Source organism: Pelecanus crispus, chromosome 2, assembly GCF_030463565.1.
Source record: "Pelecanus crispus isolate bPelCri1 chromosome 2, bPelCri1.pri, whole genome shotgun sequence".
In the NCBI taxonomy this organism is placed as follows: domain Eukaryota; kingdom Metazoa; phylum Chordata; class Aves; order Pelecaniformes; family Pelecanidae; genus Pelecanus; species Pelecanus crispus.
In genome coordinates, this window is record NC_134644.1 from 36,940,656 (window position 1) to 36,955,138 (window position 14,483).

The 14,483-nt window shown below is 40.4% G+C and overlaps 1 protein-coding gene across 2 annotated transcripts in view; it reads right to left on the reverse strand.

Moving 5' to 3' along the window:
• IGF2BP3 (insulin like growth factor 2 mRNA binding protein 3) overlaps nt 1-14,483 on the reverse strand; it is a 115,931-nt gene that overhangs the window by 34,353 nt on the left and 67,095 nt on the right. For both annotated transcript variants that reach the window (XM_075705576.1, XM_075705575.1), the window contains exons 4-5: nt 8,929-8,980; nt 8,774-8,837 (exon numbers count right to left, since the gene is read on the reverse strand). In XM_075705576.1, the coding sequence (XP_075561691.1) occupies nt 8,774-8,837; nt 8,929-8,980 (116 nt within the window). The remainder of the gene's footprint in view (nt 1-8,773; nt 8,838-8,928; nt 8,981-14,483) is intronic.

Genomic DNA, 14,483 nt, shown 5'->3' on the forward strand with positions numbered 1-14,483 from the left:
GGCCTTATGAAATGACAAGTCATTCAGATATAGACTTCTGTTCTTTCTAAATCACATGACAAAGCTAAAAACCTGTTCCAAGATGAAAAGTTACATTCAAGATTCTTCAGTCAAGGTTTTGATTACACAATTTTTTTTTTTTTTTTTTTTTTTAAAGTCATCATATTAAGGACTACAAGTTCTTGCTTGCTCTGGGCTTCTGTGCACTTTAAAGGTTTTGCTGGTGCAACCCATCAGCAAAACCTCACAGGAGACAGAGCTTATACACTCAAAAGCATTCTTTTGCCTGATTTAATTTAAATCAGTTTCCCAAATAGAATTAAAGCTGCACCAGAGGGAAAACTTTTTAGCTGCCATCACAGCACCTTCATTAGGGTTTTTGCCAGCACAGCTCTTTGGCTGGAGTTTTTGCACTAACTGACATAGCTATGACAGGGGAGGGGGGAAAAGAAAAAAAAAGAGAAAAGAAAAGAAAAGGAGAGATATGAAAGACATCTCCTGGTTCGTTCTCAGAAGGAAAGAAAGCATTTAAAGCCCATCAATACATTTGAAACACCACTTAGCAGACCACAACAGCACCTTGCAACTCACCAACTAGTCATGTTGTAAGCAGGTTTAAAAGTTAACCATGAAACTAAAGCCAAGGAGTCTGTTAAACTCTCCATAGATGCAAATGTGTTAGAAGGCATTTAAATGGTGTTTCAAGTTTTCTTGCGCTTTTAGGCAAAGCAGAGCCCTGTTAAATATCACACCGTGGTCTGTCACACTAACCAACCACCCAGTCGCTCAGCTCTCCCTCTGCCCAGCCCCTCTTTCTAACCAAGGTGGGGCCAAGTTTGCAAGTCAACCTGACCTGGTGGTCATCTTCTCTTCGTAGGGGAAGCACAACTCTAAACTTAAAAATGACAGATATCTGGAGGGTAGAAGATCTTCCACACACAAACAGAACAGAGTCAATATGATTAAAGATCCAGAAAACAGTAGGAATAAGCAAGCTACACAGAGCACACTGGTAAGCTAGTGGTATAAAATTAACACGTTTTCCCAGGCAAGAAAGTTCAGGTTTCACTACAGAAGGCATATTTTTCAGATTATCAGCAATACAATATATTGATATCACTGAAACAGCATTGATTTGGGGTAGTTTATAAATGCCAGGCTTAATCTTGGACCAAAGATTACTAATAAATTTTGTTTAAAGACAAAATTTAAATTAAAAACAGTAGTAGAAGGGAGAAGGTTTCCATTTCATATTAAAGAACCCACCAACTTTTTCGTTAAAATGCTCCAAAAACTGTATGCTCTGGAGCAAGGCCTCTGGAATTCAGAAACTTAACCCAGTCCCTCCATTCACACACATTTACAGGTGGTTGCTGCCAGTTTACAAAATGCTACCCTCAGCAACACTTTTATTCCTGCCTCTACTGCAGAGATAAAGGACAATGCTAGCCAATCGCCTAAATTTTCGAGGGTAGCCAGTGAAAAGTACCGCTCATCTCCCAGGTGTCCCACTTGACAGTCTGGGTCTCAAGCAGCTATTGAAGCTGAGCAGAAGCTTTGTAGGTAAGAAGTGGTATGTGGGTACCAAGGATAACACACCCCTCATCTCCCAGGGGTTGAACCAGCATCCTTGAAATACTCCAGTCGGACAGTAAAGAGCTTTTTGATGAGAAAAGTAGTAATTTGTGTCTTTGGAGCAGTGTTTAATAAGGGCTGGTAATAAATAAGGCCCAAGGCAACACCAGTGAACAACAAGGAAAGTAAAATATTGAATAACTGATCACTGCTCATTAAGTAACTTCTGTTCACCAAATGAGACACAGGTCCTTTGGGAACAGGGAGGGAGTGTAATTGCTCCCGTAACAGAAGAATCTCTTACAGCATACAGCAAAAGAGAGCTGGATTAAAATTTGCTGAGGCTATTTCAAAGCTGACATTTCTTCACTTTTACTCCATGGACTTTGAAGAGCATTTTATCACACAGAAAGCTGTGCTTACAAAACACTAAGGGCAGTGAGCAGCCAGACTAGTGAAACGTGTGTTCCTATGGATTTGTGACTCAAATTTTAGTTTCTGCAGGCATTTCACTGAAGTCTGTCTTGATGGAGATCCTATCTGGGAAGGAGGTCTGGAGCCTTCCCTTTTTATGCAACCTGAACACACTATGTTCTTGTTGGTTGCAAATATCCGAGACCTCTAGTTCTGGGTTGAGTTTTACTGAAATCAGCCAAAAAGCTGAATTGCTACCAGGGAGGGAAACACACCACCAGACAGTACAGTTGCACAAGCCCTATTTCTTTTGGAATCAAACCTCAAGATGTTGGAGAGATGAGCACCAACAATTCCGTGAATGTGCTGGTAGGCTCCAGATTGACATCCATCCCAACTCGTTCCCTTCCATGCATTCATTTGACAAGTTCAGACATTGTTTCTTTCCCAAAATGCTTCAGTCTCCTCTGGCTTTAAAACATCTTAGACCAGAATCCCAGCACTACTACAAAACCTTACATTAAATCAGTGCATAAGATTTTTCACTCTTCCTTAGAAGTGGTAGTGGAGGAAAAGACTAGGCTTTTTGTTTGCAACCAAGCTACATACCTCTCATGTTTTCACAACAAACATTATACAGCAGCAACTGGCACATATATATGCTATATTTTTCCTGGAAAGAAGGTTGGAATTTTTCTACATAAGAACAATTTATAAATTGTTAAATGGTTCTATATGACTATAAGTACCTTAAATTCAAAGCAAACTGAGAAAAGCTCATTTGCCATTGTGGAAAATCAATTATGTCAGTAGTGAATAATCCCTGGCCACCAAAGCCATATGATGACATGGAAAATTAACACACTAAAAAATATTGGATGGGTTGTTTTTGAGCAAGTATTTAATGGCAAACCTGCTTTAAAGTTCACTTCTGTAGCTAGATACTAGAGATACTACAGTGTATGTAGTACTGTATACTGGATTCTTTAGTATACTAGAGATACTGCAGAAGTATCACTCATTTAAATTAGTTTAGATATTTATAGAGAAAACTTTAAAATAACTAATTCACCCTCTCAGTCAGAGTTCTCCATATTTTATAAGCTGAATTCTTTTATAATTTGACTTGAACAAGTGATGAGAAGTCAGAAGAAGAGTTGGTAATTAAACACTGCGCTCTCAAGCCTTTTGTGGAACTGACATTTCCTTGGCAGGTGGTTGCACACTCTGCACTGATTTGGGCACGCACAGGGGAAGACCAAGATAACTAATTTTCTGTGATGCAGCAAATACACAGTTCTGGTGCATTTCTTACAGAAGACACAAGCCCACAGCTTTTGAAAAGTCGCTTTGGTTGTTGAGCCTGGCCTTCACATCCCAACATTTGACAGTTTTTCACGAGGTTTTAAAAGTATTGTCACATGCCTTTATTTAACTCTTCTGAACTCCTTTTAATCAATTTTGTGGCACAAAACATAGGGCTGGAATCAGACAAGGTGATGGCTGAGCAGTCCTTCAGCATCATAACAAGCCCAAAATTTTAGAGGTATCTAGGCACTGCTGGGTCGGGGGTGGGGGTGTAGGGGTGGCGGGAAGCCAAGAAGAGACAAGTGATTAGGAACTGTCTTCTAGATGGATGCAAAATCCCTGTAAAGCATCATCTAGGACAGCACTTGCTATCAGGAGAGCCATCCCTGCTCCCTGGGAAAGCCTGAGCCTCAAAGGAAAGCAAGTTACTGGTTCTTCACAGCACTGGTGACACCTGTTTCAGTCAAGGTTATCATTACTGTTGCAGTCCACCAAATACACATTAAATCCAGCTGCTTTTGTAAAGCATATACTTCGTATTGTATGTATTGACTGACCACCTCAAAAACTCAAGTCCAAACCAGAGCAACACCACCTCCGCCTTTGTGCAAAGACTTCTGCCTTCCCAAACAGGGCTGGGGGTCTCCTTCCACATTTTCCATCTTCCTTCCTTAATAAAGGCCATGCAGGTTACGTCTGTCAGAGGGCAGTACTAATACCTACTGAAACAACCCGCAAAACACCTTTTATGCAAGAGGACTAAAAGCCTTAGAGTCACTTAATGAGGACAAAGATGGAGAAAAATTCAGTAAAATTCCTGATTAAGAGGTGCTCTCTTCCCCCAAATCTTCTTTAAAAATTAATATTTATTGGAAATGGAACATGTTTCCATTTCATATACCAGCAAAAGCTGGTACACAGGAATCTCCTACTGTAATTCAGAATTTTTTTTATAAAACAAATTCATTAAGAGACTGCAGCAACTACTGCCTATGCTCTGCCAAGATGTATAGCAGCCTGGCTTATGTTCACGTGACACCTGCTCCGAAGAGGATCCCTACATAAAAATGAAGCCTTTAAACAATTTTTTTCAATTAGTCACCTGAGTTTTTCCCATCAAAATGACATCTCACCACTGTCCTCTCATGAGCTCCCTGTAGGAGGATGTTTGTCCAGCCTTCTCCTTTCTGATGCTAGTGGAGGTTAAACATCTTAGATAAATGAATACAGTAAAAGCACAGAGTCTTGTGCTGGAAATCATTCATCCATTGATAGTGCGATGACACTAAGCACTAGATGGAGAACATATTTCACTCCCACATGCAGCTTGTGCATATACCACCTTTCTTTTTTCCTCCCTGAACAGATATATTTGTGTACTGAGAAGACAAGATATACCTGGCAATTTTTCTTTCGCATAATGATTTTTTTGCATTAAATAAAAATATGGTTTTCATTAGTATTTCTGAAAATAAAAACAAAGCAAAAAATAAATCTAAGCTTATAGTCATACACACTGAATTTTCAGTATTATCGTTCCTATGGCAACATTAGCCCTGACCCAGGATGGCATGTAAAAGTATTAGTTATGTGAACTCTTATTCATTCATCAAGGATACACGTTGTGTGCACACACACAGAGCTTTGAGCTTCATTGAAAGGGTAAAAAACAATTGTTTCTTTTTGCAAGTATTCTAATTAAAAGGTGACCACTAGTGTCTTAACACTCAATGTAATATATCTACTTACATCTGCAAAGATGCAGATCCTGAGCTCCTCACATTGCAGTCCGCATTTAAAATACACCATCAGTTATGAGATACAACCAACGCACATACCTCATTCCTGAGCTAGAAAGTAAGGTGAAAAATAAACACCTAGCCCCATACTAAAACAATATACACCCACTCCATATATGTGATCCCAACTTTGCACAAAATTTCCCTTCCAAAATCCTGGGTAGAGCTAAATCCTGTAGCATGTACTAGACGCCTACACACTGGAATATTTTGGGGAGGGAAAGAGGAGGTGGTGCAACTTTTGAAGATAACAGGCCATAATTTAGGTGACAGCACATCACAAGGACATGGTCAGCATGTCCTACTGGTTGCAGTCAGGGATCAATATTGGGAGAAGAGGGGAGTGCCCTTCAGCAAGCAGATCCCAGCCTGCCTCGGTACCTACATGCAGCTGGTTGGGTTGTTCAAACTGAACCGCGGGCTCCAGGATCTGCCATTTACCCTCTGAACTCCTCTCTTCCAAATATTCCATAATCCACCACAGCATTCAGTAATTGCGTATGCCACAGTAGCTTGCACATGCTTTCTAAGGCCCTCTCCAGTTTCTGGGAAGGACGGCAGCAGGGGCAGTTTCCGAGCTGGAAAAACTCCCTCTTCCTCCCAAGCGCTTGCAGGAAAGGAGGGCAGGGATGGGGTCACAGAGATGCCCTGGTACTCCCAGCCATCTCCTCACTACTCACAGTCCCAGAGAGCAAAGGGGGGGTTTCCCAGGCCTGTACATGGCTCTGTGCTTGCTGTACACCTCTCCACAAGCCTACCGGGCTTCCCACAAGTACCTAGTCTGCCACACTGGCTCCCCTGCTCTGGCCCCATAAAGACAAGGAGCAGCATCCTGCTTTTTCTGCCAAGACAGTCTCATACGTCTCTAGCTAGGGAAGAGAAGCATCACTATGACAGGTCAAAGCCACAGACCTCCATTCCAACTAGAAGTCAATAACTGTGCACATCTTGGATTTTGAGTGCTGTGTGCTCTGTCCAAGAATTGTGTCTCAAAAGGACTGCAGCATTCTTCACAGATTTCAGTTTCAAAGTTAATTTTGGATGCAGCCCTGTATTGAATATGCCACAACTGCAGTACCAGCCTAAAGAAAAAAACCCCACCAAACACAAAACCCCTCTGCTACAAGAATTAGACTTGCAAGACAGAAGAAGGCTCAGTTTCCCAGCTGGGTGGAACCAAAAGTTTTGTTCAAAAGCAACATCCTCCAAGCAATGCATACCACACTTGTTTCAAACTGCTTATCAAAAATATCTCCAGATTGTGTTACAGCACCTTCACCACACAGCATTGCCAACACACACTCCAACAGGCACAGCAATGCCATACAGTCTATCCAGCAGGGAAGTAGCCAACTCTGCATGTTTTGTCAGCCAGCACTACTAACTGTGAGGTCAGTCTGTACATTGCAAAAAGTGCAGAAAAGATGCAATTAGAACTGGGGACCCACTGTATGCGGCAGCATGGAAAATTTTGCGTCACTGCGTTTGCTCCAAGAGTCATGGCTAAAAGCATCGTTTACCTTAAACAGCTAAATTTCAAAATACAAAGCTTGTTATCAGCTGCTGATTCTCAACGACTCCAAACAGCTTTCCATAAAGTCAGTTGTTTGTGCAGTACTCCTTGTACTGCACAGGCTGACCAACACTGCCTTTTATCAGCTATCAGCACTCGTATACCACTCCCCCTCCACAGCCATTGCTGCCCACCTCAGCCAGTTCCAAGAAGCAAAGCTAGCTCATGTCTGGGAAAACCATTCAACTGAAACACCACCACAGAAAAGCCACACACGCACAGGTCCTGTGGTGATTCTTCATTGCAATTCCTCAGAGTTTTCTCCTAGAAAAACCTCTATCCAGCCACCACTTCCCTTAGGGATTCCTAAATGGTTGCAAGGTTGCATCTGGAACCCAGCCAATCTTAGCTAATGTTTTCTGTACAGAAAATGGACTCGTCCCCTCAGAAAACCCTGTGCCCATATCAAACTATTCACAAAAGCAAATCTAGGCTCCTCCGCTTCCTCTACCTGTTCAAGGAAACCAAACCATGTCATCATTCAACCTTCAGGTCCTCTTCCAACATTCATGCTGGACGCTAATTCACCTGCTTCAAAGTCAAGATGTTTTCAGTTATTGTCACATGCTTTCTCATGCAAAAACATATTTTATCTCGGATGCTTCTTCACAGTCTTGGCTTATCTCAGCATTTCCTCAGGATTGACCTTAAAATTTAACAAGTACAGTTTGAGGGGGAGAAACTCTATGTTGTTGTTTTCAACTTCAGAAGGGAGTGCACAAGGCCAGGAGCCCACATCACAGATGACAGACAGCTCAAAAATATGCACCATGCTTTTTTCCATGATATTTTAGGTACTTCCTCCTTACATTTTCAAAGAAGGAACTGGCATGCATAGCATTAATTTTTAACATTGCCCCATAGGTTTCTTCAGAACTAGAAATTCAACATTTTTCTTAATTACTGTGCAACAGAATTAAAAACAACAGAAGAACCTGACAAAGAACTTGTTGAACAAATCAGATTTTGAGAAAAGTTAAACAGTGAATTCAAGAAAAACGTTGTTTCCTTCAGCTCCAGTGTACAAAGGAGACACCACTGACACAAGTTTCCCATCACATTTGTTTAGAATACACTAACAAGCAACCTAACATTTCGAACGATTAAATGCATGTGTTGCATTCAAGTTACACAGAAGTCATAATTACTTAATTATATGTACAAATATTATTTCATTTGTAATTTTGAATTAATGCATACCATAAGCATACTCTGCATCTTAACTGCTGATTTTAGTTAGCCACAAGGTGGCAGAAATTTCAAAGTTAAAATAAAAAGATCATTGTAGGCTATTCCATGGGTTTAGTTTTGCTTAACCTGCTATGGCTAGAAAGAAGGGGGAAAATATGTTTATGTCACCAGATTAAAAATTAAGGAACACACAAGTCCTTTTTCTACCTGTGGTAGAAAAGCAAAATTAAACCTGTAGCATAATATATAATATGGATGTTTAAAGGAAAAGGATGTACAATCATTGATTAAGTAAAGCATTATATTTTAAAATTTTAATATCTAGATTAAAAGTTATCAATTACTGAAGATGTAAGCAAGCATGAAATATGTGGCCTAAAGTTCAAAAAGTCCAAATAAGTTATTATAGGTGTTCAGATTACAACCTTTTGTGTATTTGGAAGCAGTATTATATTTTCTGATTTTAAAAAAAGGGAAAAATCATAGCAAAATAACAGAAACAAATAGGAGAAAATGCAGCTGCTAACCAGAAGACAGACACAGAACAGCCAACACTGTAAAAGGGCATCACAAAACATTTTTAAAACATGGCTAAAAATCATTAAGCAGTAACTCCTGTCCTCTGTCATTGGCAAATCACTAACCTTCTGCCCTCCCCAGTCAAATACTTTTACCTAAATTGTCAAAACTATTGATTTATTTTTAATCAAAGTGCAGGGAAAGTTGATAAAAAATAGCAAATTAAGGTAAAGCACACAAGACTTGGCAAGGGGAAGACCAAGAGACTTTCTTAAAAGTTAACACTTAGATGGTCATTTTATTGATAAACTGATCAGAAGCAGAGTTGTATATAAAATTGCAACAACATGAATTCCAAAATGCAAGTTAGACAACAAGTAAATAAGGTACTTACTGTCTAGCCTGGTCCTTATTGCCATATGTTACATTTACAACTGCAGTCTCTGTGTCAGTGTTCACTAGAGAGGAAACACAATGAAAAGAAGTTAAGTTCAGGGTGCACTCCCTTCCCACTACAAATTTGAAAGCAGTTTGAGAGTAGAGCCATACCTTGCTCACAGTTCTCCACTGTTCCATACTGAGCTAACAAACTATCCAGCACCTATCAAGAGGTAAAACAAATGACAGACTTGAATTTCAAAACAGATTAACAAAACAAAAAAAGCCTGTAAACACACTATAATTTGTAATACTTTTATCAGAACATACAGCATTCAAGACATCCACTCCGACAAGGAAGAAATGTTAACTGTTTTGGGAAGAACAAGCACACATTGCTGGTTTTCTTTCTCACATCAGAAAAATCTGTGTTTGAAACCTCACAAATGTCAAAATACAGGACATAACTCCAAGAGGTCACACTGCACTCTAAGTCCCAAACTTTGAAAAGAAACCTCCAAGTCACCTGTTCTCAGAGTGGGCTAAAGCAGGGGCAGGAAGAATTAGACAAGAGCAAATCTGGAATAAAGTCTTTCTATGTATCCCAAGAATATATATAATTTTGCCACTATTCAGGGTTGTGGGTGGTGTTTGTTTTTTTTTTTCCCCTCCCAATACACTTGGGTCATACAGAAAAATGCTATTCTCTTACTTAGTGGGGGCTTGTCTACATAGACAAGTTAGCCAGAATAACCAGCACATCAAAAGCTGTTCTGCAATTTCTTTGACAATTTTCCCAAAGATCCATTCCAGAGGAACCACTCACAACAGTATCTTCACAATTATTTGAAAGTCACAATTAATTTGTCATTTGGTAGAAAGCTAGGGAGGAACAGGTAAAGATATATGACAAGGGGCAAAAGAAATCTGAATAAAGTAGTTTTATTTGGCATAATTTGTTTTATTCTAGTCAAATGGAGGATGAAAAAGGGGCAAGAAACAATGAGACTTTTAGGAAAATGAAGGTGTCAGAATATTCCAGTAAAAACATTAAATTACCCACAGTTGTATCACTTCTAAAAATTGCATGGCATATACTTTATTTTCTTCCTGGTGAGAAATAATGTTCCTGAAAACAGTGACTGCAGCAGTAACTAGCACAGAACACAAGTACATGATTGTAGTTTGTTGCATCCTAATGTTTTGCCTCAAGAATTAAAATGATGCTGAAAGAGTTCACAATTTACACCAAGAAGTGAAAAAGTAAACCTGCAATCTCTTCTGTGACCAAAGTGCCATTCTTTACTTCAGTTAGTCTCTTAAGGCAAAATGTCAGAGTGAAAGGGAGGAAACCCTTTTGGGAAAGGAAGGAAACAAGGAAGCAAGGACAGAAGGAAAGTAGCAGGCATAAAAACACATCTGTGCAGCTTCCTATTGCAGTACGCTTCCACTTGCTATAACCAGCAACTGAGTATGCACAAAACCCCAGTGCCTAAAAATGTAAAATTCAGAGCCTACATCCTCATGAGATTAAGAATTCAAAATTATAATTTATTAATGCACTATATACTTTTACTACAATATAAAAGACATTTTTAAGATAAATTGCAGTTTATATGCCCAAACTTAATAACAACTTACATCAGTATAATTTCCAATCTTTACCACCTATTAAAATTGAAATTGCATGCAGACATTTCCATTTCCCCGATGCCAACCAGGTATTTAAAAGGCAATGCACTGCTCACCAAGTTTGAGCAATGCATTCTACTTCTAACTGCAGAATTTCCCCATCCTTCTTGTATAGGGTCCAGTAAGTTTTCTTGGCAACTGTTTTGTTTTCATAGACAAGTTGTTAATTGTCCTCTCCTCCTACAAGCAGAGATTAGCCTAGTCTGAGAGTTAGTCTTTTCAATCCCCTCAAAAACCATTTTTCTGCCAGCCCTCAGATCTGACAATTTGAAACTAAGGAAAAGTTTACTCTGAAATTCGTTCAATATTACTGAAACGGAGATGCTTGAGGGGATTAAAATAAATTAAAAGTCTGTGGAAGATCCTTTTAAGACAATTGAAACGTTGGCACAGTCAAGCGGGAGAGTTGCGAGGTCTTGCAGGTCTGCGGCCGTACTTCCACGCAAACCAGGAGAGTCACCACAGGCAATTAGAGGAAAGTCTTCTGCCACAGATGGCTTCAATGGTAATTGCATCTCCACTAAAATCAGCGGGTGAACAGAATCTCAGGTGGGGTCAGGGGTTTAAAACAAGAAAAGCAAAGCAAGTCCCTGGCTCAGAGACCCATTTCGAGATGTTTGCTCAGAACAGGATACTGAAGGGTTCATTAGTCTGATAAAGCAATTTCTTTGTCACTAGAGTATGTCAACACCTGTGTGGCATTACACAACAGACCATACTACAATGTGAGCTAACATCTTTAGTTAGTTAAGGCAAATTTTTATTATATTTGAACTGTGCAGACCACCAGCTCATGTCCACCCTGGCCCAAAGCTGCATCACTTCAAAATGACAGAACTTCATTTTCATCCTTAAACTTACAGGAAAAGAGGAAAGCTGGACTGCCAGAGGTACCACAAGACTTTGCTAGATAATAATTAATCAATATTTTGTAAGCTATTTCCATATTAAATTTATATTCTGGGCTAAGCATACCTTTACATGAAGACCCACATATTAAATTCACCAGCTTCACCAAGAAAAGCAATGCTTTAAAGCTGAATCCACACAGCTTTTAGAAGATGCCACATTCTCTTTAACAACTATTACTTCCAGCGTGTTTCTGATCAGCCATCAAACACCTCTCAACACACTAGCCAACCTCTCAACACGTCTGCTCCAAGAAGCCTAAGAACCAAAAGGCTCCTTTCCTGTTAATGCTGAGGAATAGCCCAGGACAGCGCATTCAGCATCCCACTCTTCTTCACCAGGAGCTCTCCACTTATGCTGCTCCTTAATCCTCTTCTGAGCCATCTCAGCCAGAGACGGTGTCCATCTGGGCTATAATCCAAGTGATCCGAGTTCCTATGCTCTTAAATAGTTGCTTTACCAAACAGATTTATGAGAAGTTTCCTCAAAGGATTGGAGCTTTCTTTAACCAAAATGAGAAAAAAATCTCCTTGGGTCAAAGACATTTGCTCTCCACAGCACTGTCCTCAGTAGACACTTGTATTTTCATCACCATCAGTCTCAGGCAGCAAGGTTTTAAGTGTGTTCAACACCGCAGGGGTAGCCTTTTAACCAGATTGTATTTAAAATGCACTAGCAAAAAAGTTTCAGCAGCGGTTGGGGTGTATGCGTGTGTGCAAGCTTCATGGGTGAGAACACTTTGAACCAGCTGATCCAGTTGGGAGAAGTCAAGGCGACTGTACTCAAAGCCAGATCCTCCATCGTAACTCACTTTGATCCTCTATCGTAACTCACTTTCAAAACAGAGAACTCAACTCCTGCATGTGTTTCTGGCTTCACATGTATTTACTGCAACAGCCAGTTTCTATTCGCATCCTTCATTTTTTCGTATTTCTCTTCGCACTGTCTTTTCCCTCTCCCCAAATTTTTTTCTCTCTAGCCCAAAGCCTCTAGTTCTGCTGCAAAACAAACATGTTTTGTTTAAGCTGCTCTTCCGTAACACTCTTCGTGTACAGCCTTGTTGGGCAATCAGAACAAAATTCAAAGCCAAGTCGGTGGTGCAGCAGCAATTCTGATGAGCAGCTGAAAAGAAAAGTTTATTTGTACAAATATTTAATCTAAGCTAGAAAAAAAGTCTTTCCTTTTCTTGAGCTCTCCTTCTAGCAGTTGTCTAAATTGGGTCTCCTGCTCTTGTTATAGCACAGATGTCTCTCTCACAAAAAGCTGCAGTCTTATACTGTGGACTTTCATTCATCAGGCTCTAAAAGCCAATTCTGACTTCATTATGAACAGCATTACCCTACACCAAGCCCCACAAATCGAGGCTGCTTTACAAGGAAAAAAGAAACAAGGAAACGTTACTCTTCAGTAGAGCAAAGAGCTTGAAGCACGCATTAAAATATCCCAGTTCTCATGCAGATTTCACAGGTTTAGAAGTAGCACCTTTGAATAAGCCAGAGCAGTTGTTTTCTGCACTTTCAGAACAGGCTATTTCATACACATAATCTTATGGTGCTGTAGGATTCACCATAAGCAAATTAGTCTCAAGACGTCTGGTCCATAAGCAGTTTTCCATATTGTTTCTCTCTCACACACGCACTTAGTGATGGGAACTTCACATTGGTGCTGTAGAACCTGAAGTTATTTTCTCTGCTAGGGTAGAGCAAATCCATTAGACCATCACCTTTGCTTTCACGATTCCTGTCATCTTGACTGGGAGTTAAAGTTAGACAACACAACTGAAATCACAAATAGCAGAAGCAGAAAGAGAGACAGGAGGATTAGGGTCATTCAGTAAAAGACCACGTGGAAATTTTTGGCTGCAGAGACTTTGAGTGTTCTGGGCGATTTAACAAAAAAGCAGGGGAGAAAAAAGGGGAAAAAAAAGAAGTCAGGCAACAGTATCAGGAAAGAGAAGTTGTTAGTGCAAGGGGCTTTTTGATTTAGAAGAGGGGAGGTGGGGTGAAAGAAAACAAAAGAGTCAGGTAAGGAAACCAATGCTGATATCACCCCAGGTATCAAGCCTGGTTGAACCACTAATGCCATCTGCACTCTTCAAGTATTCTGTTGGTATATTTAAATCCACAAAAAAACCATCCAATTTTCGATTAATTATATTAATGCAGCACAGCTAGCCTGATGTGACACCAGGCCCTGGTGTGTTAAAATTTGCAGCACACCACGAGCACAGCTGGTATTTTCTGCCTTTGATGTGTGAAACAGGACCTCAGCAGAGCCACCATTGCTCTCGCAGCCCCACCAGCTGCCAACGGCTGACAATGGCAAAAAGGTCCTTCAAAGTATGTTCAGTTTCCCTTAGTCTTTTCGTTGGTAAAAAAAAAAAAAAAAAATGCATCCCCAACAAGGCGCCCAGCCAGCATGGCTTTACAAGGAAAATGAAATATGAAGAAGCCCCTAATAAATCCCTGAGGAAGCAGTCATTTTTGAAAGGTGTAACTGGATAATGCTGCATCACCTGCATGAAGGCCGTGGTGGACAGGTGAGCGTAGCTCCAGGCTGCCCAGCACACCTCCCAGCCTGGGCAGCCTGTCTGGACCGCTGCCACCAGCCAGAGCCCAACCATGGCAACTTCACCCATTTTCACCAAAAAGAAGGTCAGAGCATGTTGGTACCTTGTAAAGGCAGAACAGCACAGACATGGAACACCAGACCACGTGCTGGTTCAGCCAGGACAAAGTTACTCCTCCAAAACCTTGTGAAGGCATTTGAATAGGCAAAGCCAGTTTGCAATGGCTCAACACATTGCAGCATGTGGTGATGGTGTTTTTCATCTTGTAGGCCCTCCAATACCCAGTTTACTGTCTCATGAAACCATGACCATAGTCTGGAAGAATCAGAAAAATAAGTCTGGAAGCTGCTGAAGTCATTGTTTGCACACACCAGAAAGGCAGCGCCTGAAAACAATAACTCTGGCTTATTTACCACATCCCATACAAACCCTGGAGTGAATTCTTCTCCTGGGAACTTACAGTTATATCCAAATGTTCAAAACTATTAATAAGTTTACCCTATAATACAATTCTGTTTAGGTGGCATTACCAGGGTTTTAAGAATGTAAAAGCTGA